Consider the following 22,012-nt stretch of genomic DNA (forward strand, 5'->3'; position numbering starts at 1 on the left):
CTACCCAACCCTGCTGACGTGTTTGTCAGCCAGAAATTGCTGAATTTCTGCATATGTTCACTCATTGAGTCATCAGCAAATGGGAAACGACAGCACGTTAATGAAACGGAATGAAAGGAAATGAAAGCATATAATTATGTATTGTACATGATATTTGGGTGAAAAGATGCGAGCACCTGCCTCGGGAGGAGAGGGAAGGGGGTGGGGCTGCAGGCTGAGAAGGGGGCGTGCAGTACAAAAGCAGCAAGCTGGCTTTAGAGGAGTATCAGACGCAAAGAAGCCCATGAAAGCTCCACACACTCATTTCCAGCGGACCTCTCAACGCCGACCCTCGGATCCCCGGGATTCGTGAGGAGCCTTCGCTGCGATGGGAATAGACCGGCGGCGGCGGAGGGCAACCCTGGCCCTCAGCTTGAACTTGTTGGCCCTCTTCCTGGCGTTGTCGGCTCTGGGGAGCAGCCACTGGTGCGCCGGGACCCGCAAGGTGGTCAAGCCCTTCTGCAGCGGTCCTCCGCCGCCTCGCGCCATCAAACAGTCCTTCTGCATCCGATTCAACAGCTCCAACCTTAATGACTCCCGCCTGGTGCAGTACATCTGGGAGACCGGAGACGACAAGTACGTGATGAGGAAGTTCCACACTGGGATCTGGTTCTCCTGCGAGCAGAACATCAACATGACCGGTAAAGCTAAAATCATGTCTGGCGCATACCTGTCAACCTCCACGGCTCTATGCCCTTACAAAATACACAGTAATCTTACACCATTTTTTTTTAAACGTGTTTATTTATGTACCGTATTTTCCGCACTATCAGGCGCACCTAAAAGCCTTTATTTTTTTCAAAAGCGGACCATGCGCCTTATAATACAGTGCGCCTTATATATGGATTAATATCAAGTCGCAAAGTCTTGCAACTAAGGCAAGCAGCCGCCGACTCGATTTTTCCCCGAAGGCGAATTAGTCCGCGGTGTATGCTGGGATTTATATACCGGCGTTTCATTTCCTAACCAATGTGTCAATCATCATTTGAATCGATCACTATTGGCTAAAGTTATTCGGAGGTAAAGGGGGCGGATCCTTTTTATCATTTACAGGCTCGCATAGGCTAAAGGGGCGAAACAAAGCCTGCAATTGGCCGAAAAAGATGAATGTGAATCACACGTCGGGTTGCACTACGGCATAGAGAAAACATGTTTTACTATTCTGTATTCGTAAATATTTTACTCTCCTGGATTGACTACTCTCACGGTTGTAAGAAGACCATGGTTACGTATCATTATTGAACGTGATGGCTGCAAGAGAACTTAGGTGAGCTATGCGGCTTTATATTTTCCCGGTATCTTGTTTTAGAACGATCTTGATGTTTCAGTGATGAGTCTATTTTTATACTCAGTTCAATTCAAAGTGTTTATTGTCATTCTTACTTTGCTGTCCACACAGTTGCCAGCAAAAAATCAAATGGAAACTAAGAAATGTTTGGCATTTCTTGAATCCCAAGACTTTAACCTTCCGAATTATCTTTGGAACGATTTGAGTGATTGGTGACATCGTACGGACACCGCATCCGCACGTGTTCTCGACACGTATTTGCTTCTTTGCAAGCTTTCGGAATGTTAAGGGGGGTAGTAAGTTTGACTGAACTATCTGACTGTTTTGTCGACGTTCCCATTGTAGCACCTTATAATCCGGTGCGCCTTGTGTATGGAAAATATAGGACCAAAAACTATTTTTTGGGGGTGCGCCCTATAACCCGGTGCGCCTTATAGTGTGGAAAATACGGTAGTTTAACTGTCCCAGACCAGAAACGGACACAAGACCCAATAGCGCTCGTTTTCTCAGTTTTTATTGATAAAGAGGGAGAGTAAGGCTTGCTTCCAAGATCCGATGGCTGACGGACAAAAGGAGCGAGCGGTGCGAAAGTGGCACTTCTGGCGAGGAGGATCGGAGACAGGCGGGAATAGCAAGTCGTTGGCCGGGACTGGAGATCAAAGGCGTGTCGAGTAGCGAGGTCGGTAGCAGGAGGCAGGGAGGTAACAGGGCGTAACAGGTCAGGTAACAGGCAGGCAGAACGGGGCGAAGTCAGGTCCGGAAACAGGTTGGCAACAAAGATCAGGCAGAAAAAAAGCAGGGCAGGAACGGAGTCGGATGAAAAGGCTTACTGAGCTGGTGGCAACAGTTTGCATAACGATCTGACGATCTGGGGGTTTAAAAAGAGAGTATCAGCCAATCAGCTGTCCGGGCTGTTGGCGCCAATTAAGCCGTCACAGCTGCGCTCAATCGCCAATCATGACATTAACATGTTATATTGTACATGTGTTTCATTATATCATATATATTGTTAATTAACATTTTGTTGTAAAATACTGAGTTGCTCGACATGAATGAGGTTTATTATAAAAAAATTAAGTCGCTTGTACGTTCACCGTGGAAAGGAAGAATACATGCAAATATAATTAAGTAGAATAATACATTTTCTTATTCAAATTATGAATTCATTTTCTACATTAAATTAATGTTGGTAATATACTGATTAAAGGCATAACCACAAACCTGTCTTTTTTCATTTTCTCCTTATATACTTCCTTTTTTTTTCTTAACTTCTTTATGCAATATAATCATTCGTAATATAATGCATCAAAGCAAATGAGCCGTTTGAGAGCCGGCTCTCTTTAATGAGTTGAGCCGAAAAAGCCGGTTCTCTAAAAAGAGACGGACTTCCTTTCACTACATATTTACCACATGAAATCCGAGGCGGCAGATGCATGCGCATGGTAGCATCAAACCGCTCGCTTCGTTTGCAACGAAAAAAACGATACCGAGATAGAGGCTACCGCGGCGAACTCGTTTGACTCGATTGATTTGCCGTTTCGTGATAGTCGGTGCACAAATTTGCGTTTTTCCGTACAGATTTTCTCGTACGTGGTACACGTCTTCAAATGCATAATAAACGTACTTTGTACGGCAAAAACATACAGGTTGACAGGCGTGCTGGCGAGTTATGTATCTGCTGTGAGTTGAGCTTGTTGCATCATTTCTACAAAGTCCTCTGAAGTGAGAACCAGTTAAGCCATGTGAATTCAAGGAGATCTCTTTCACAGCTTCTGCAAAGCTTTTGGAGCCTCGCTTTAGTAGACGATGAAATCGACGAATTCCCACAACACGCTCGCTGTCGAGATAGGGAGGCAGGCCATTTTCGACTTAAATTGAGGAAATCCTTTCATGGATCGAATGGGATTATCCGACCTCAATTTACAGAGACTCAATCCTTTCAAGCGAAAGTGAAAAAAGTCGCAATGGCGGTAATGCTTACACTGTTTCTTTTTGTATTTGCAGGAGAAGACTGCAGAAATTTCATCAAAGTCGCACCTGAAAATGAAAGAGGTAAATTCATTATGAGCAGTGTACCCTCTAAGCTGCGCGCGTGCGCAATTGCGCACTGCTCGCAAGTTCTCAGCGCACAAGAAAATCTAGCCAGCGCACAAAAATGAGGGCTCACAATTACTAATTAAGAAGCGACTTAAGTCAAAGTTACAGTGCATGAAGGTAAAAATACACGGGTTCCCCTGACGTTGTGTCCTAAATGCGGTATTTTGGAGTCGAGTCGAAGTAAAACGAAGTTGAGTTAAGTTAGTAAAGTTTGTCGAGAACCGGCTTCTTCGGCTCGGCTCACTAAAAGGAACCGGCTCTTTCGGGTCCTAAACGGCTCTTCGGGTTGTTTTTGATTCTTTAATCCCAACATGACCAAATATGATGTAAAATTATGCACAAAATGACTTAAAAGAAGGGGGGAATAGAACAAAAAAGAAAAAAAATACCAAAATCAAAAAGTAGTGAAAAGCTGAGAAAAAAAGAAACAAAAGGAAAAGAAAAAAGAAGAAAAAAGACAGAAAAAAAAGAAAAGAACGAATCGTAGGAAAAAAGTAAATAGAGAACAAAAATGAAAAAATTAACAGTTTGGAAAAAATAGACACAATGAGACTTTTTTTAAAGGAATTTTAAAAAAAGTAGAAAAAAACACGGAAAAAAACAAGAAAAAGTTTGTGTTGCATTCAAATAATTTCCAATGATATCAAGTGAATCTTGTTGCCAACATTGTACTTCCACTAAAAATGTCATTAAATACAGTTGTGTAACGTGCAACCGACTAAATAAGCCCCTAAAAATGTTAATATTATGCGACAAAATATATCAGGAAAAAAAAAAGAAATGGATATCTTGTGAAAGAATTGTAAGAACAAACGACGTTTGTAGGCCGTACAACCTTTGCAATAGTACATGAGTCAATTCATTCAAAAGAGAAAAATCATTTTGCATTGCCGGAAAATCAGCAATCAGCATGTAACTTGATGTCAAGTTTTGGACATGTTTGATAATGGATTATCTTGCCACACTTGGGATTATGGTTGCTCACTGTTGTTTCAAGCGTTGCTCACCGACTTTGTGTGAACGCTCAGGAAAATTACAGGGAACATTGTTTATGAGTATTTATGCTTCTTATTATTATTGCTCATTATTACTAATACACAATTTACCATGATATTGGCACCATTGACCAAATATAGTCCCTAATGTTTACTTTCAGGAATTATTCACAATTAATTAGCGATTTAATTCATCAGTAGAATTTTAAAGATCTTGTTGAATTATGTATAGTTAAGCAAGTGCAATCAATTACTAATAACAGTAGTCGATTGATACCATGCTGAGTTTCTGCTTTTTGATTGTAAATATTAGAATAGAGGCTCCAGACTTCCTGTGCGGAGTTTGTATGTTCTCCCCGTGCTTGCGTGGGTTTCCTCCGGGCACTCCGGTTTCCTCCCACGTTCCAAAAACATGCATTTCAGGTGATTTGGCCGGTCCAAGTTGTCCCTAGGTGTGAATGAGTAAGTGAGTTGTCTGTCCCTGTGTACCCTGCGATTGGTTGGCAACCAGTTCAGGGTGTCCCCTGCCCACTGCCCGATGATTGCTGGGATGGGCTCCAGCACCCCCGTGACCCTACTGAGGATAAGCGGTGTGGCTAATGAGATGAGATGAGATATTAGAATAGAATAGAATATACCTTGAGAGCATGCTCAGGCTCCAGAAGGGGCGTGGCTTGCGAGGCTACAAGGAAGGCTACATTTCTTGGACAGTAAGCCCCGGGTTACGGCATCCCTTCTTATTAACCTTTTCACGAGACGATGCGGAGTAAGACGATTGTTTTGACCCCTCGTTAAGGCGTTTCCTCCACTGTACGACATCAACAACAAATGATTTTGCGTGCTTAAAAATAGACCCCCAGGTTACAACGTCCCTTTTTACAGATGTTTTCACGTTACCATGTGGAGTAAGACGATTGTCTTGACCCCTCCTTAAGGTATTTTCCCCCACAATACAACATCAATAACAAAGTATTTTGGCTGCCTAAAAACTTGCAAAAGTAGAGCCCCCCGGCGTCATTCGCTACTGAAGTTTTGATGTTACAATGTGGAGTAAGACGATTGTCTTGACCCCTCCTTAAGGTATTTTCCCCCACGATACAACATCAATAACAAAGCATTTTGGGTGCCTAAAAACTTGCAAAAGTAGAGCCCCCCGGCATCCCTCGCTACTGAACTTTTTATGTTACAATGTGGAGGAAGACGATTGTCTTGACCCCTCCTTAAGGTATTTTCCCCCACGATACAACATCAATAACAAAGTATTTTGGGTGCCTAAAAACTTGCAAAAGTAGAGCCCCCCGGCGTCCCTTGCTACTGAAGTTTTTATGTTACAATGTGGAGTAAGACGATTGTCTTGACCCCTCCTTAAGGTATTTTCCCCACCATACAACATCAACAACAAATTATTTCGCATGCCCAAAATTTTGCAAAAGTAGAGCCCCAAGTTACAGCGTTTCTTCCTCTTGATGTTGTCACGTTATGAAGTGGAGAAATGTTTTTGTTTTTTTTACCCCTCGTTACAGCATTTTCCCCTTTTGTGTTTTGTAGAAGTAAACTGTTGAGAATTCCCTATCTCTTCTCTTCTTCTCATTTAAATCATGAAATTAGACTCTTGAAGAAAAACATTTGAATCTTTGTTGTTTTTAACAATTAGTGTTTTTTTCTCCATTTTTAAGTTGACCAGATTTTGAGTTTTGGTAGAAATCAAGGGTGACCAACAGTTAGTCACTAGCCCTCATACTTGTTCTGGTTGTGGGTCATTGTTATTTTCTAGGAATTTGATTTGTAACTGGCACAAGGTTTCGGTGTTTGACTGAGCCTATCTTAACCGTACTTCTATCACAACGTGTAATAACATAATGATAACATAGTAACAACATAGCATAATCATAATACAGTGATATTTTATGTTAGGAATTAAATATTATAATTTATCGTTTACCAAATTGTTCGAATTAGTTATCTGACTCCATTAACCAAACACAGCCTTTATTCACCTAACAATGCGCGCCCGTTTCTTGATGGAAAAGATGGACAAGAGACCGGCATTTCCACACGGGGGCAGATTTAATTTCTTAAACAAATTAACTAAGTGAACTCCATCGAATATGGCCGAATTAGCCGAATTAGTGTCGCTTGAGTCTCTCTCAAGCCTCTTCTCTCTCAAGCCTCCTCTCTCTCGTACTCTCGCTTCTCTTCTCGGCCCATGTTTTTCCGCAAGCTGTGTGCCGGCTCCTCCCATGGGCGTGCCAGGGAAGCCCCCACGTGGGGTCCACCACCTGGCCTCGATGTCTGGTAAAACTCAAAACAGCAGAGCGTTTATCAAAACAATGCCTGCCGTCTTCCGTCATCAGGGCCCTCTGCGTCTAGATGCGCTGATTATCTTATCAGCCTCACGTCAGGGTGCCCTTAACTTTCACTCAACTTAAGCCTACTGGGTGAAAATCTTCATTGCACTCAATAAATGTAACTTGTATTCAATCGTATAAAATCTTTTATAGTCAAATGTATAAAATCCTTCATTTAGAAAAACCGTATTTTCCGCACTATAAGGCGCACCTAAAAGTCTTAATTTTTTTTCAAAAGCTGACCATGCGCCTTATAATACAGTGCGCCTTATATATGGCTCAATATTAAATTCGCAAGGTCTCGCAACTTACGCAACAGCCGCCGACTCGATTTTCCCCCGAACGTGGAGTAGTCCGCGGTGTATGCTGGCATTTAATTACCGGCGTTTCATTGGCTAACCAATGTGTCAATAATCATTTGAATCGATCGCTATTGGCTAAAGTTATTCGGAGCCTTGGATTGGCTAGAGTGTCAAAACAAACCCTGCAATTGGCCGAAAAAGATGTGTCAATCATCCGTTACATCGATCGCTATTGTCTGAAGTTATTCGGAGCCTCGGATACGCTAGAGGGCAAAAAAAAACCCTGCAATTGGCCGAAAAAGATGACTGAATAGCAAGCTTGCTAAACCACGCAATAAAGAAACATGTTTCATTAGTCTGTATTTGTAAATATTCTACTCTCCTGGATTTACTCCACTCACGGTTGTAAGAAGACCATGATTGCGTATCATTATTGAACGTGACAACTTGAGTTATGCGGCTTTATATTTTCCCGGTATCTTGTTTTAGAACGATCTTGATGTTGCTGTGATGAGTTGAGTGAATTCAACTCAATTCCAAGTGTTTATTGTCATATGCACAGTAAAGTTGCGAGCGAAAAAGAAAATAGAAACTAAGGAATGGTTGGCATTTCTTGAATTCCAAGACTTTAACCTTCCGAATGATATTTGAAATGACGCATTTAAGTGACATCGTACGGACACTGTTTCCGTACATGTCTGAGACACGTATTTGCTTCTTTGCAAGCTTTGGGAATGTCAAGGGGGTAATAAGTTGGACTGAATCATCTGACTGTTTTGTCGACGTTCCCATTGTAGCGCCTTATAATCCGGTGTGCCTTATGTATGGAAAATATAGGACCAAAAACTATTTTTTGGGGGTGCGCCCTATAACCCGGTGCGCCCTATAGTGCGGAAAATACGGTACATATCAAACAGGTAGCTTTTTACACTAATCGGTAAATTGAAATAGCTCTCAGCTTAAAAAAAGTTGATAACTCCTGGTGTAAACGCTCACATTGGTTGTCAGTTCTAGTTTGAGGGCCTGTGGAACTACAGGAATCTTGAAAGTTTCCTTGTACTATATCGATGTGTGTCGACATACAATACTAAACCAATTTGGAAGGACCACTTATATTTAAACTCAGCGGGTTTAACAATTTTTTACCTAATCAATTGTGTATTGTCATGCACGGCAAAAGTGGTGGAACGCCTTTTGGAAGGAAACTGGACAAAGGTGCTGGAGATGATAGAAGGCTTTGTTGACTCAGTCAAATTAGGTTGGAGGGAGATTGTATTTCTATTCAAAATGATACCATTGTGTCTGTGGAAAATGATGCACGCCGGTCACGAATTCCGTCGTCTACCCTCTTGTTGAGTCCTCCCTAAGACGACACAGGCCATCTGTTTTACACTTCAGGTTTAATGTTCTTCGCTCTGGTGCCAGACAGCTAGACTCTGCTTGTAAGGTACTCTGAGATGCCATCTGACCCTGAACTCCTCAGGATGGAAAAGGTCCACTATGTCACGTTTTCAATCAGTAACAGCTGTCAAAATTTAACTCATAAACTTATCCACTGGCATCTCTCATTGACTCAGGGATAAATCCATTACCACTAGTGTCCACAATGTTTCCCATTCGATTCAGTTTCCAATATTAGTAACTATACCCTTTCGCTGAGAGTATAAATATTTCATTTTTCATATCTAGTTCCTCTGAGTTAAATGTCAAAGTGTCCTTGGGCAAGACACTGAATCCTTAATGCCCCGATAAGCAGGTTGCATGGCTGACGCCGCTATAAGTGTGTGGGAGTGTGTGTGAATGGGTAAGTGTGAAGCACATTGTAAAGCGCTTTGGGAGGTCTTCGCTGACTTGAAAAGCACTGTATAAATGCAGACCATTTACCAGTTATCATCTATAGTTGTCACGGTTGCCATGGCGCCCAATTGGCCCTGCCTGTGTGGCGCCAGCTGCAGCTTGTTGACGGATTGGCTCCTTGTCAGTATTTAAATTCGGTCCTGTCAGTCCCCTTTGTCGGTCCGTCTGCGAATCTCTGTTTTTACACGGCAAGCCTTTTTTCACCTGTCCTGTTATTTTGTTCCTTTTTGTGTCCTGTTACGATCTGTTTTGATCTCGACCACGTCTGCTCTCCCGTCCTGAATTACGACCTGTTTTTGATCTCGACCACGTCTGTTCTCCCATCCCGAATAACGATCTGTTTTTTTATCTCTCTCCTCTCCTGACTTTCGACCTGTTTCCGATCCCGATCATGTTTTTGCTCTTCTATCCCGGCCATCTGTTTTACACTTCAGGTTTAATGTTCTTCGCTCTGGTGCCAGACAGCTACACTCTGCTTGTAAGGTACTCTGAGATGCCATCTGACCCTGAACTTCTTGGGATGGAAAGGTCCACTATGTCACGTTTTCAATCAGTATAACTCATAAACTTGTCCACTGGGAGCTCTCACTGACTCAGGTATAAATCTATTACCACTAGTGTCTACAATGTTTCCCATTCGATTCAGTTTCCAATATTAGTAATTATACTATATCCCGACGCCGCAGTCCAACTAGCAGGACGCACGCTTCACCGGCACGAACGAAACGGAGACTCCGGTAAAGACGGGTTGGGGACTATGCGCTGCAATAACAGCCGAATCATTGACACACACTACTCACTCGATATAGAGTTTCTAGCAGTACCGTGTAGACCCTTCTATCTACTGAGAGAGCTAACTGTGGTCATTGTGCTTGCTGTTTACGTTCCACCGGATGCTAACGTACCACCAGATGCTAACGTTAGCATTGCGCTAAATCTCCTGCCCGCTGCTATCAATAAATAGCCGCTTGCACACCCCGACGGAGCTTTTATCGTCGCCGGCGACTTTAATCAGGCATGTTTAAGGACTGTACTTCCCAAATCCATTCAACATGTGGACTGAGCAATTAGGGGAAAAAACACTTGACCGTGTGTACAGTAAGATCAAACATCTAGTTGGATCATCTCTGTCTGTCCCTCACCCCCTCATACACCCCCCTCCGGAGGAACACAAAGCCTATGCAATCAAAGACAGTACAAACAGCTTCTTTGTTCCTTTATCTCTTTGTTTTCCTTATCCTCACTGTAAAATGTGGAACTGGAGTGCCACGTCCAATTTCGTTGTCACAATATATCCCATGTTGTAACAATGACAATAAAGGCATATTCTATTCTATTCTATTCTATTCTATTCTATTCTATTCCATACCCCTTCCCTGAGAGTATAAATATTTCATTGAAGGACAGAAAGCAATATTATTCCGGTGCGGTTTTCAAAATAGCAAATCCGTTACCTCAACGTTCGCAAACATGGCACATAGATTGGAAAAATACCCAGAGGGTGTTCATTCTCAAACTCAAATAGGAAGCGTAAAAACACAGAAGGTTTCCCTTCGGCAATTTGCGCCGTTATGTCGCGTTCAAACACAGCAGATGGTTGCAGAAGTCCTCGGAGGAGAGCACTTAAAACGCTCTTCACCGGATAACATTGATTGGGAGGCGGGTTCACATCGTCCGGATTGAGTCGATTGCGGGATTGCCGGAAAATGTCAAGTGGGCTGGATTTTTTTCAGAAGGGGGCATTGTTTTTTTTTGTTCCTTTTTGTGTCCTGTTACGATCTGTTTTGATCTCGACCACGTCTGCTCTCCCGTCCTGAATTACGACCTGTTTTGATCTTGACCACGTCTGTTCTCCCATCCTGAATAACGATCCGTTTTTCTTTTTCACTCTATATTCATTTCCCCCTTCTTCTCCATTCCTATCTCAACATCGTCTACTCTCCTCTCCTGACTCTCGACTAGTTTCCAATCCCGATCACGTTTTTGCTCTTCAATCCCGGCTCCGGCCCTTTTTTTTCCGTTCCCGACACCGCCATCAGTCGCCACGCAAGTCCCACTTCCGCGTTCAGAGTCACCTGCTCCCTGCAACCAGTGATCACCGGATCGTGTGTGCAATCCTTTCCCTTCTTCCCAATAAAACTGAGAAACGTTACACGAGTGGGTCCTGTCTCTGTTATGTTCCTGACAATAGTAAGGAGTTAAAGCCTCTTTTAATTCAATCTTATTTTTTGTGTTGCCTTTATCAGTGTGTACTTTTATTTCACGTAAAATCGGATTAAGTCATGTCAGTCAGCAAATACAGCTACTGCGGGTGCTTTACGAATGGCGCCTGGCTTTGGCGACACCCGGTGGACATTTTTAGAACTGCAGGTCACTGTGACTTATTTTTTTTCAAGCGCTTCTTTTAGCATTTTCTCGTGGGCCACATAAAACCATGTGGCGAGTGATACTTGGCCCACGGGCAATGAGTTTTACTCGTAATTAGAACCTGGAGCATGGACCACTTTCATACTATATTCAAGCAAATATATTGATATTGACCATCAGGGAGCAGCAAATCGTTTACACATTTGACCTTTCCATATCTCGAAAATCACAATGACCCATGATTGGTTTTTATGCCGCACTGCTTCCTGCGTCAGCGGGTGGCATATCCTTCCTCCCAAGGTTAATCACATGGGTGACAAGGTCACTCATCCACCGTTACTGGCTCATTCCACTTTGCATGTCCTCTCCAATCGCCCTTGCTTCCCCACCCCATTCCTTCCCCCTTCACTTCCCCTTCCCCTATTTCCCATTTGACTGCCTCCGCCGCATCACTGAGTAAACCTCAACAAATATGCACCCTTCCTCACGAACAGGGTTGGGTAGGGTTACTTTAACTTGATTACTTTCAATTACTTTTGGATTACTCCAATACCAAATATGCTAATAAAAGACAAAAGAAACTAAATATGAATAAAATGACTAAATTTTGTGCAGGCTTGGGGAGTAACGGAATACATGGAACGGCAAAAATGATGTCGGCAAGCTGTTTGGATTTATTTTCATTTTGTTTCTGTCGCATTTTATGTTCGTTTTGCTGGAGATCAAAGAGATCAAAGCCAGGAGAGAAAGCTTACCACGTGTTGTGAGTCATCATTTGATTCATATTTAGTTTCTTTTGTCTTTTATTAGCATATTTGATGTTGGAGTAATCCAAAAGTAATTGAAAGTAATCCAGTTAAAGTAACCCTGCCCAACCCTGCTCACAGGGTTGGTTGAGTTATTTTAGAAATGTTATAGGTAATGTAATCAGAATACTATAATCATGAAGTAATTTAACTTGATTACTTTTGATTACTTTTGGATTACTCCAATGCCAAATATACTAATTGTCATGATTACGGATTGAGAGCACCTGCGACTGTTTAATTGGCGCCATCAGCCTGCACAGCTGATTGGCTGATGCTCTCTTTTTAAACCCCTGTCAGATCGTTATGCGAACTGTTGCCACCAGCTCAGTAAGCTTTTCCGTCCGACTCTGTTCCTGCCCTGCTTTTCCCTGCCTGATGTTCGTTGCCAACCTGTTTCCGGACCTGACTTCGCCCCGTTCTGCCTGCCCGTTACCTGACAGGTTTTGCCCCATTACCTGCCTGCCTCCTGTTACCGACCTCGTTTCTGAACTTGACACCACCTTTGCTCTCCAGTACCGGCCAACGACCTGTAATTCCCGCCTGTCTCCGATCCTCCTCGCTAGACACCGAATTGCCACTTCCGCATCGCCCGCTCCGCTTGTCCGTCATCCATCGGATCGTGGAAGCAAGCCCTGCTCTCCCTTTTTATTAATAAAAACTGAGAAAACGAGCGCTATTGGGTCCTGTGTCCGTTTCTGGTCTGTGACACTATTAAAATATCAGTACAAGGATGGGTGGTTAGCGCGCAGCCCCACGGTGCAAAGGTTCAGGGTTCAAGTCCAGCTATCGCAGCCCCCCCGAGTGGAGTTTGCATGTTCTCCCTGTACTTTCGTGGGTTTCCTCCAGGCACTGTGGTTTCCTCCCATCAATTGCTTTTTACTCATTAATACGTGCCACTGAAGGCAGCACGGCAAAGCAGTGGTTAGCGCGTGTGCGGGACAGTTCTGAGGTCATGAGATCGAACCTTGCCGTGTGGAGTTTGCATGTTCTCCCAGCGCTTCCGTAATCCTTATTTGAACTAAATGTATCTGTAATTCGATTTTGTCTTTTTTTTCTGTAACGGAATACAATTATATATTTTTTGTATCCTAGTTACGTAACGCCATTACATGTATTCCATTACTCCCTATCCGTGACCCGCACACCTCCCCAACCCAAAAATCCTTTCTATTCTTGTGTTACCTCCGACCACAACAGGGGTCCTGTGGCTGTGCATCGTGGCAGAGTGCCTGTATATCCTACTCCTAGCCACCGGGGGCGTCCTCATGATGATCGAAGTGTGCCAGTTGGGGAACGTCATCGATGGTCTGAAGCTTAACGCTTTCGCCGCCATATTCACCGTACTTTCCGGTGAGTACGCTCATAGATTTTGCCACTCCTTTGCACATCTGTTCTCCTCTGCACTATCGTACTCCAGTGTTATTGTTATTGTATAGTGACTTGTTTACCTGACTGCCCATTTTGCACATCTGGTTAGCTGCTCCTCTTGCACTCTTTGCACTACTATACATAGCTATAATTATTATTATTTCACTTCCCTTATTCTTTTTATCTTTCTCTTTTTTTCACTTTCTTAATCTCTCTATATCCATTCCCCCTTCTTCTCCATTCATATTTTTATTCTGCTCTCTTTCTCTCACTGTTACTCTGTCTCCCTTGTTCTGTTTATCGCTCTCTCTTTCCCTCCCTCTCTTTTTCTTTTTCTCCATCTCTCTTTCTCTTAAATTTACCAGTCCGGCCCCTGTGAGATTCTTTTATAGCATTTGTGGCCCCCAGCTAAATCAAGTTTGACACCCCTCTAATAGATGAATGGATGAATGACAATTATAATAATTATTATGAGATATGGCATGAAATAACCGAGCAAACCGGATTTGACATTTTTTGGAGGGTGACAAAGTGGATGAATATCCAACAGTTTTAAGCTTAGTTTTTAACTTTTTACCCTGTCAGAGATCGACATTATTAAGACGATTTGGTGGCTGTATTTGCACAGATAAAATACATGTATATAGTTTAATTCTACATGATGATGGCAGAAAAGAGTCCAAACAGAGAGTGGGAGTGGTTTATTTTGCGTCAGAGATATCAGTACACACAAGAACATGACTTCAAAATAAAAGAATACAAGATTGATAAACGTACAAGAGATATAATTACACTCATTGTTGAAACGTTACTTTAAGTGTGTGTGTGTGTGTGTGTGTATGAGAAACATTGTTTTTATATTTAATAATATAAAAACAAGCTAATTACCTTGAGACAGAAATTCAAGAGATTTACATTGAAAACCTGACATACCCCCAAAAAGGAATGTTGCACTGCGCATTCTTCACTTCTAAAAAACACGAAGCCATTTATTTGCTGCTTTTTTTTTTTAAATAAAGTATCTTTCTCCTGGAGGCGCAAGCCGTTCATGCACAACCACACACTCAACAAGCAGTCATTTTTTTGTCCCAGTTCCCCTCCGAGGCTTGAAAAAGTCCTTGATAAATGCGCTGTTTTCTCAGCATGCGCTTGTTGATTACACTTTGGAATCCATTTCACCCCAACTTGTTTTTATCATGTTTACAGCCCCCAAAAAACAGAAGCATATTTTTCATCCGTTACGCAATCTGAGTTTTTGTCCCATTTATGAAAAATGAATGCCGTCAATCAGTGTTCCCTCTAAGCTGCGTGCGTGCGCAATTGCGCACTGCTCGCACATTCTCAGCGCACAAGAAAATCGAGCCGGCGCACAAAAATGAGGGCTCAAAATGACTAATTAAGAAGCGACTTAAGTCAAAGTTACAGTGCATGAAGGTAAAAATACACTGATGTTGTGTACTAAATGCGGTATTTTGAAGTCGAGTCGAAGTGGAACGAAGTTGAGTAAAGTGAGTAGAGTTTGTCGAGAACCGGCTTCTTCGGCTCGGCTCACTAAAAAGGAACCGGCTCTTTCGGGTCCTAAACGGCTCTTCAGGTTGTTTTTGCTTCTTCAATCCCAACATGACCAAATATGATGTAAAATTATGCACAACATGACTTAAAGGAATGGGGGAATAGAACAAAAAAGAAAAAAATACCAAAATGAAAGAGTAGTGAAAAGCTGAGAAAAAAAGAAACAAAAGGAAGAAAAAAAAAAGAAGGAAAAATTTAGAAAAAAAAAAAAGCCAGAAAAAAAAGTTTTTCCTTGCCCTCATGTAGGTTTTTCCTTGCCCTCATGTAGGTTTTGGATCAGGGGTTGTTGTAATTGTTATCTGTGCAACCATTTGAGACTTTTTGTAAATAAGGGCTAATTTGACCTGACTTGACCAAATTGGTCCCAGATTCTTTTAGGCCAAATCTAGGTGTGAACGAGCGAGTGAGTTGTCTGTCCCTGTGTGCCCTGCGACTGGCTAGCAACCAGTTCAGGGTGTCCCTTTCCCATTGCCCGGATATAGCTGGGATGGGCTTGTTAGGAAATAAATATTAAAATGTATCGTTTACCAAATCGTTCACATTAGTTATCTGACTCCATTAACCAAACACAACCTATATTCTCCTAACCATGCGCGCTCATTTCTGGATGGGAAAATATGGACAAGTGTAGCCAACATTTTCACACGGGGACAGATTTAATTTCTTAAATAATTTAGCTAGGTGAACTCTATCGAATTAGCCGAATCAGTGTCGCTCGAGTCTCTGTCAAGCCTACTCTCTCGATCTTCTGCCTTTTTTCTCCGGGGCCACGTTTTTTCCGCAAGCTGGTGTGCCGGCTCCTCCCATGGGCGTGCCAATGAAAGTCCCCAGGTGGGGTCCACCCCCTCGCCTCGATGTCTGGAGAAACTCAAAACAGGAGAGCGTTTCTACGTCATCAGGGCCTTGTTCTCCAAACTTCGCCTGCCGTCCTCCCGTCAGAGTCCTGTTATCAAAATTCCCCGGCCGAAACATTCCGCATTCGGATCAGCGTGACCTGTCATTTAACTTCAGCCTACCCGGTGAAAATCTTCATTGCACTTGATAAATGTAACCTGTATTTAATCGTATAAAATCCTTTGTAGTAAAATGTATAAAATCCCTCAGGCTCCAGAACCCCCGCGACCGTACTGAGGAGAAGCGGTGCAGATAATGGATGGATGGATAGTTTAGGATCTGTGATTTTGCATGATGCCTCACCTGGGGCACCAATTCTGCAGCACCAATTCGGAACGGGTACATTTCGGAACAAGTATAGTTCACATGAGATGACTTTTTCACGAGGCTGTAAAAAGAGCTTGAGTATGAGTGAATACGAGCAGCGGGGCGAGCATCCACAAGGACAAGACCGAGACTTGTTTTCATTGCCTGGCAATACCGCTGCGATGTGGCTGACGAGCTTTACAATAGCCATAAAAAGACACTTTCTCTGGCCTTTATGTATCTACTCTTCAAGCATAGAGAAGAAACACAACGGAGAGAGCAAAGATGTTCACAATGTTCGCCTTTTGAGAATACAGTGGACCGAAAGGATATGATAATTAATTCTGAGGTAGGTATCGTAAGGTGAAAATGTTGTCCGGTGGGGGAAAGAGACCTTGTCACAAGCCAGAAACGGAGACAGGACCCAGTAGCGTTCGTTTACTCAGTTTTATTGATGAAGAGAGAGAACAGGGCTTGCTTCCACGATCCGATGATCGACGGACACGGGTAGCAGGTGGCAGGAACGCGAAAGTGGCGGAAGGATAATCGTAGGCAGCAGGGATACTGCTCACTAGCCGGAGCGGAGAGCAAGGGCGGTATCGAGTCCAGAGAAGAGGTCGGCAACAGGTATCAGGCAGGAAACAGGGCAAAACAGGTCGATGGTCGGAACGGAAGAGCAGGGCAGAAACCGGTCCAGAAACAGGTCAGCAACAGGTATCAGGCAGGAGAAAACAGGGCAGGAAAATGTCGGAAGGTATGGAGCTTGCCTAGCAGGGAGCATAGGTTCGCAAACGGTCTGACAGCTTCCTCTTGATAGCCGGGGGTTTAAAAAGAGTCTTTGAACCAATCAGGGCTCAGGGCTGTTGGCGCCAATTGGGCAGTCACAGGTGCCCTGAATCAGCAATCATGACATAGATAGATAGATAGATAGATAGATAGATAGATAGATAGATAGATAGATGGATGGATGGATGGATGGATGGATGGATGGATGGATGGATGGATGGATGGATGGATGGATGGATGGATGGATGGATGGATGGATAGATAGATAGATAGATAGATAGATAGATAGATAGATAGATAGATAGATAGATAGATAGATAGATAGATAGATAGATAGATAGATAGATAGATAGATAGATAGATAGATAGATAGATAGATAGATAGATAGATAGATAGATAGATAGATAGATAGATAGATAGATAGATAGATAGATAGATAGATAGATAGATAGATAGATAGATAGATGGGTTGGGTGGATAGGTAGGTAGGTAGGTAGGTAGGTAGATAGATGTCTAGATAGATAGATGTCTAGATGTCTAGATAGATAGATAGATAGATAGATAGATATGTTATTAATTAATTCGTGTTAAACAGTCAGTCCAAGTCAGCCACAAAAAAAATCATTTTACTAGAAAATCACAATGACCTATCGCTGGTAATGTATTTTCAGAACAGGTGTGTGGGCGCCTTAGCACTCCATGTTGGAGACCCCAGAACTATATTGTTAACCCTTGCATGTCACGGTTGCCATGGCGCCCAATTGGTCCCGCCCTTTTGACGCTAGCTGCAGCTCATTAACAGTTTGGATTTCCGTCTTTTTAAGCTCAGTGCGCTGTCTTTTACTTTGTCAGCCCGTCAACGAACTTCTGCCCCGCAAAACGTGGGTTTCGACACGGTCCTGTTGATTTTTCCTGTCCGGTATTGTTCCCGTTTGTTTTGTCCTGTTTGATTTCGATTTCCACTTTTGTTTCTGTCTATTTTTTGTCCTGTTTAATATTTTCTCCAGTTTTCGTTCCCGTCTAGTTTCTCCTGTTAATTTCTGATATCTTGATTCGTTAGCTATCCTGTCTGTCCCTTCCTGTCCGGTATCGACCCCATCCATCCGATATCAACTCGAGCAATTGGAATCGGTCTCGTCGGTCTCTGACTTCCTGTCTTTCCACGCCAGACCGGCTGCCTAACGTGCATGACTTCCCATTTCCCGTAAAAAAAAAAGGTTTGTGTGAGAACGCCACGCGATTGGGTCCTGATCCTGTTCTGGTTCATAACATTGGATGCATACATGGGGTCAAAAATGATCCCATGGGTGGTTATTCTTAACACCTTTTTAAAAAAAATGTAAAAAAACTTGAATATTGTCATAATCCAGGTATTCCTCATAAAATATGTTTATGAAATGATGCCATTAGTATTTCCATTTGTCCACCGCACTAATTTTCAACCCCAAGGGTTAAGGTTTTAAGATTTCTGATGTGGAGGCTATATTCCACTGCCACCAAGTGGAGACTTTGGATCATTATTCTGCTCACCTTGCAGGCCTTCTTGGGATGGTGGCCCACATGATGTTCACCACCGCTTTCCAACTGACCGTCAGTCTAGGCCCAGAAGACTGGAAGCCTCAGACATGGGACTACAGCTGGTCTTACATGTAGGTCCATCATTAAAAGCCTCCCGCCCCTGACATTGACATTTTTCTGGTTTCCAGATTGGCTTGGAGTTCCTTCACGGCGTGCATGGCGTCCTCGGTCACCACCATCAACCGTTACACCAAAACCATCCTGGAATTCAAGCACAAGCGAAGGAACATTGAGAAGAACTTGAAGATCAAGCAGAATCTGCTGGAGCTGGACGCTCCTGGCCAGGTTTGGGACATGTACATCAGCACATCTGTTCCTGGGGCCGCCGAGGAGCTTTTGGACCTATCATCTGACGGCCGCAAGCTCTCTGATGCTTCCGTCTTCTTGGACCTCAACCGGATGCCGGACCCGCAGGCCGAGGAGTACTGCTAATCCAGATCATTGAAAATGTGAAGATGTTGTGTTTTCTCAAACAATTTGAAGACAAAAACAAAGATCTACAAGATCCTGTTGTGTCCAATTTTAACAGCAATAAGTCATTTTGGTTACAATCTAGACCTGTCCACTTCTGCCCTTATTATTGATTAGCATTTCCCTTCCTAAGCGATAAAAACCTTAGAAACACAATGCGGAACCCGTTTACTCACACTAATACAGACTATGTAGAATACCTTGACAGTATCAGCAATCTTCGATGATAGCGATCAGGTTCGAGCTGAGCCGAAATGGGGCGAGACTATATCGGTTTATGTACAAAAATTATTACGTAAATTCCGGACTATAGAGCGCACCTGATTATAAGCCGCACCCACCACATATTAAGAGGAAAACCGATGATTTTGTACATATGCAAGCCGCATCTGTATATAAGCCGCATGCGCCCACATTTAAACATGTCACACAAACACAAAATGAACCCAAACCCGACTTCAAGTACCGCGATGGAAACTAAATGTCCTTCATTAAAGTCCACAGTCTAAAAAGCACAGCCGGCAAAATGAACGGAAAATGATACCGGTACTTAAGGTTTGATGCAGACCTGCAGAGTCCAGGTCCCGTTGAAAGTAATCCAAGGAAAAAAGTGTATATTTCCAAAGGTAAGGGTGGGAAAAATATATCAGATGAACACATTTACTCACGCAACTTGTTTTTTTTAACCAACTTTTTACCCCCTCTTCTTTCCTTGTCCGTCCCTCACCTTTAGCGGTCCCCACTTAAACTCAGCGCCCCGCGTTTGTTCCGCCCCTCATTTTTCGTTCACCCGTATCAGAATAAGTGTCTAAAATAAATACAAATAAATACATTACAAAAATATACAGTTGCAAATACATATTATACATGGGTTACACATATTTACAAAGAAAGACTGTACACCGAGAGAGTTTTCAAAGCTTTAATAATAATAATATAGCTTTCATTTCAAACGGTGGCTGTGACAGGGAAGTTAATGGTAGCAACACTCGAGCGCCGCTAGCGGCCGTTAGAAAAATTACATAAATTGGCAGCATCACTGAATAAGCCGCAGGGTTGAAAGTTAGGGAAAAAAGTAGCGGCTTATAGTCCGGAATTTACGGTAAATTCTATTTAAAAACATAAATAACGCACAAAGAAAATCTACGCTTTTTCAAATTGAAATAACAGCAAAAAAATGCTCCACTTAAGATTAGTGTTTTAGTATATGGCTTCTATATTTTCTTTGTGAATAAACCGCTCCAGCAATCGCATTCGTTTTCCGTTTCGGTTTCAGTTTGCCAATGACCATTTTAAACAAGTATGCTGTGAGTTTTTTGTTTTGTACATTTGTTTTTCTACATTCTGGAGACGGATCATGTTTTTTGCGTGAAAATAGAGTGTGCAATAAAATCTTCTGCTTTTTTTATGTCAGATGGTTAGCATGTAGAGTGTTCCATTTTACGAGTAGACACAAGTAATGAGAAGCAGGAATTGCGCCAGGATGCTTAAAATAAGGCTTATATTTAATAACAAAACCAGGAACAAAGTGACAAACAAACAGGTGGTCACAAAACAAATGATAAGTCCAAACAAAATCAAACCTGAAAAAATCCAAACCAGAAACAAAGACTGAAACATGAAATGAAAATACAAGGAACAAAGTAACAAACAAACAGAAGTGCATTAAATGACCCAGAGAATTTGTCCTAACAAGAAACCAGAGACATAAAAACAAAAAGAAAAACTTGCATGGCAGTGGAAATACAGATGACCCGACTCAGTGTGCTCTCTGAGAATCAATCTAGGGTTTTTGGATCATTTGGGACAGGTGAGTGGATTTTGGGCTAACCAGAAACAAAGACTGAAACATGAAATGAAAATGCAAGGAACAAAGTAACAAACAAACAGAAGTGCATTAAATTATCCAAAGAATTCGTCCTAACAAGAAACCAGAGACATAAAAACAAAAACAAAAACTTGCATGGCAGTGGAAATACAGACGACCCGACTCAGTGTGCTGTCTGAGAATCAATATAAGGTCTTAGGATCATTTTGGCGTAAATCAAATGATTTGAGATTGGTCCAAGACGGTGTCATTCTTAGATTGCTTTTTTTGATCAGGCAGTTGTCGGAAAACTCGTATCGTCATTTTCACTCAGGCGGGGTTTTTGACTGCTAAAACATCAAAGGTTGTCACTTTTATGTGACAACAAAATGAAAAACAATAAAAGTAAAATTGGGGATTTTAGATGACGTTTGTAAATGGTGTTGTAAATAATCCGTAATTGAATAAGCTCCAAATTATTTGTCGCACTCATATCTGTAAATAAACACGTGAAAGATTTTCTGGATGTGTTTCAACATATTTTAATTAATTGATGTTTTTTTAAAATAGTAAGAATGGATGGGATAAAGCGTCGTGCTGGAAGAATGCACTTGCAGTATTCGTTAACGCCACGAGAGGGTGCACTTGGTTCAAATTCTCTGGACATGTTAATGAGGCACTTTATGATTTTGTCTACATTTCAGAATTATCATTTTTATTCTTTTAATGATGAGTTTATTTCCTTGCTGTATAATTATTTAATTTCATTAACAGCTCGTGTTTATGTAAAGAATTTGAATGTTGTCGTACAAAAGTATTGAAGATTTGAATAAGATGAGTAGAATTGAATGCTTTTTGCTCATCTTTTTTATTAGGTGATTGCACAAATACATTTAGAAGTATTCACTACCTTTGCCAAGGAAGCTTTCTTTTTTACTTATGTGTATTTTGATTTTTTTGGGTTATTGTCTAACTGTATGTTCATTTCATAAAAACGTGGAGAATTACAATCAAGTGTGGGAGATGTTTTCCATTGTAATGTAGCCTACAGGAAGGTGCGTTGAATTCTTTTGGTAGATTTTTTTGAAAAATGTTCAACTGCAATAAACAGAGAGAACAGGTTTAAG

The 22,012-nt window shown here is 42.1% G+C and overlaps 1 protein-coding gene across 1 annotated transcript; it reads left to right on the top strand.

Moving 5' to 3' along the window:
- Positions 1 to 283: 283 nt before the first annotated feature.
- Positions 284 to 19,436, top strand: gsg1l2b (gsg1-like 2b). The gene is made up of 5 exons (XM_088323318.1): positions 284 to 680; positions 3,332 to 3,379; positions 13,300 to 13,452; positions 18,567 to 18,678; positions 18,736 to 19,436. The coding sequence occupies exons 1-5, from the start codon at positions 368 to 370 to the stop codon at positions 19,037 to 19,039; spliced, it is 930 nt and encodes a 309-aa protein (XP_088179444.1). The 5' UTR covers positions 284 to 367; the 3' UTR covers positions 19,040 to 19,436.
- Positions 19,437 to 22,012: the final 2,576 nt, after the last annotated feature.

Source organism: Urocampus carinirostris, chromosome 19, assembly GCF_059441175.1.
Source record: "Urocampus carinirostris isolate Australia breed hairy pipefish chromosome 19, RoL_Ucar_1.0, whole genome shotgun sequence".
Taxonomy (NCBI): Eukaryota; Metazoa; Chordata; class Actinopteri; order Syngnathiformes; family Syngnathidae; genus Urocampus; species Urocampus carinirostris.

Excerpts from the sequence above, each read along its gene's own strand:
- gsg1l2b (XM_088323318.1), top strand. The coding sequence starts at position 368 with ATGGGAATAGACCGGCGGCGGCGGAGGGCAACCCTGGCCCTCAGCTTG. Across the intron at positions 681-3,331 it reads GCAGAACATCAACATGACCG|GAGAAGACTGCAGAAATTTC; the intron begins GTAAAGCTAAAA and ends TTGTATTTGCAG. Across the intron at positions 3,380-13,299 it reads CGCACCTGAAAATGAAAGAG|GGGTCCTGTGGCTGTGCATC; the intron begins GTAAATTCATTA and ends CGACCACAACAG.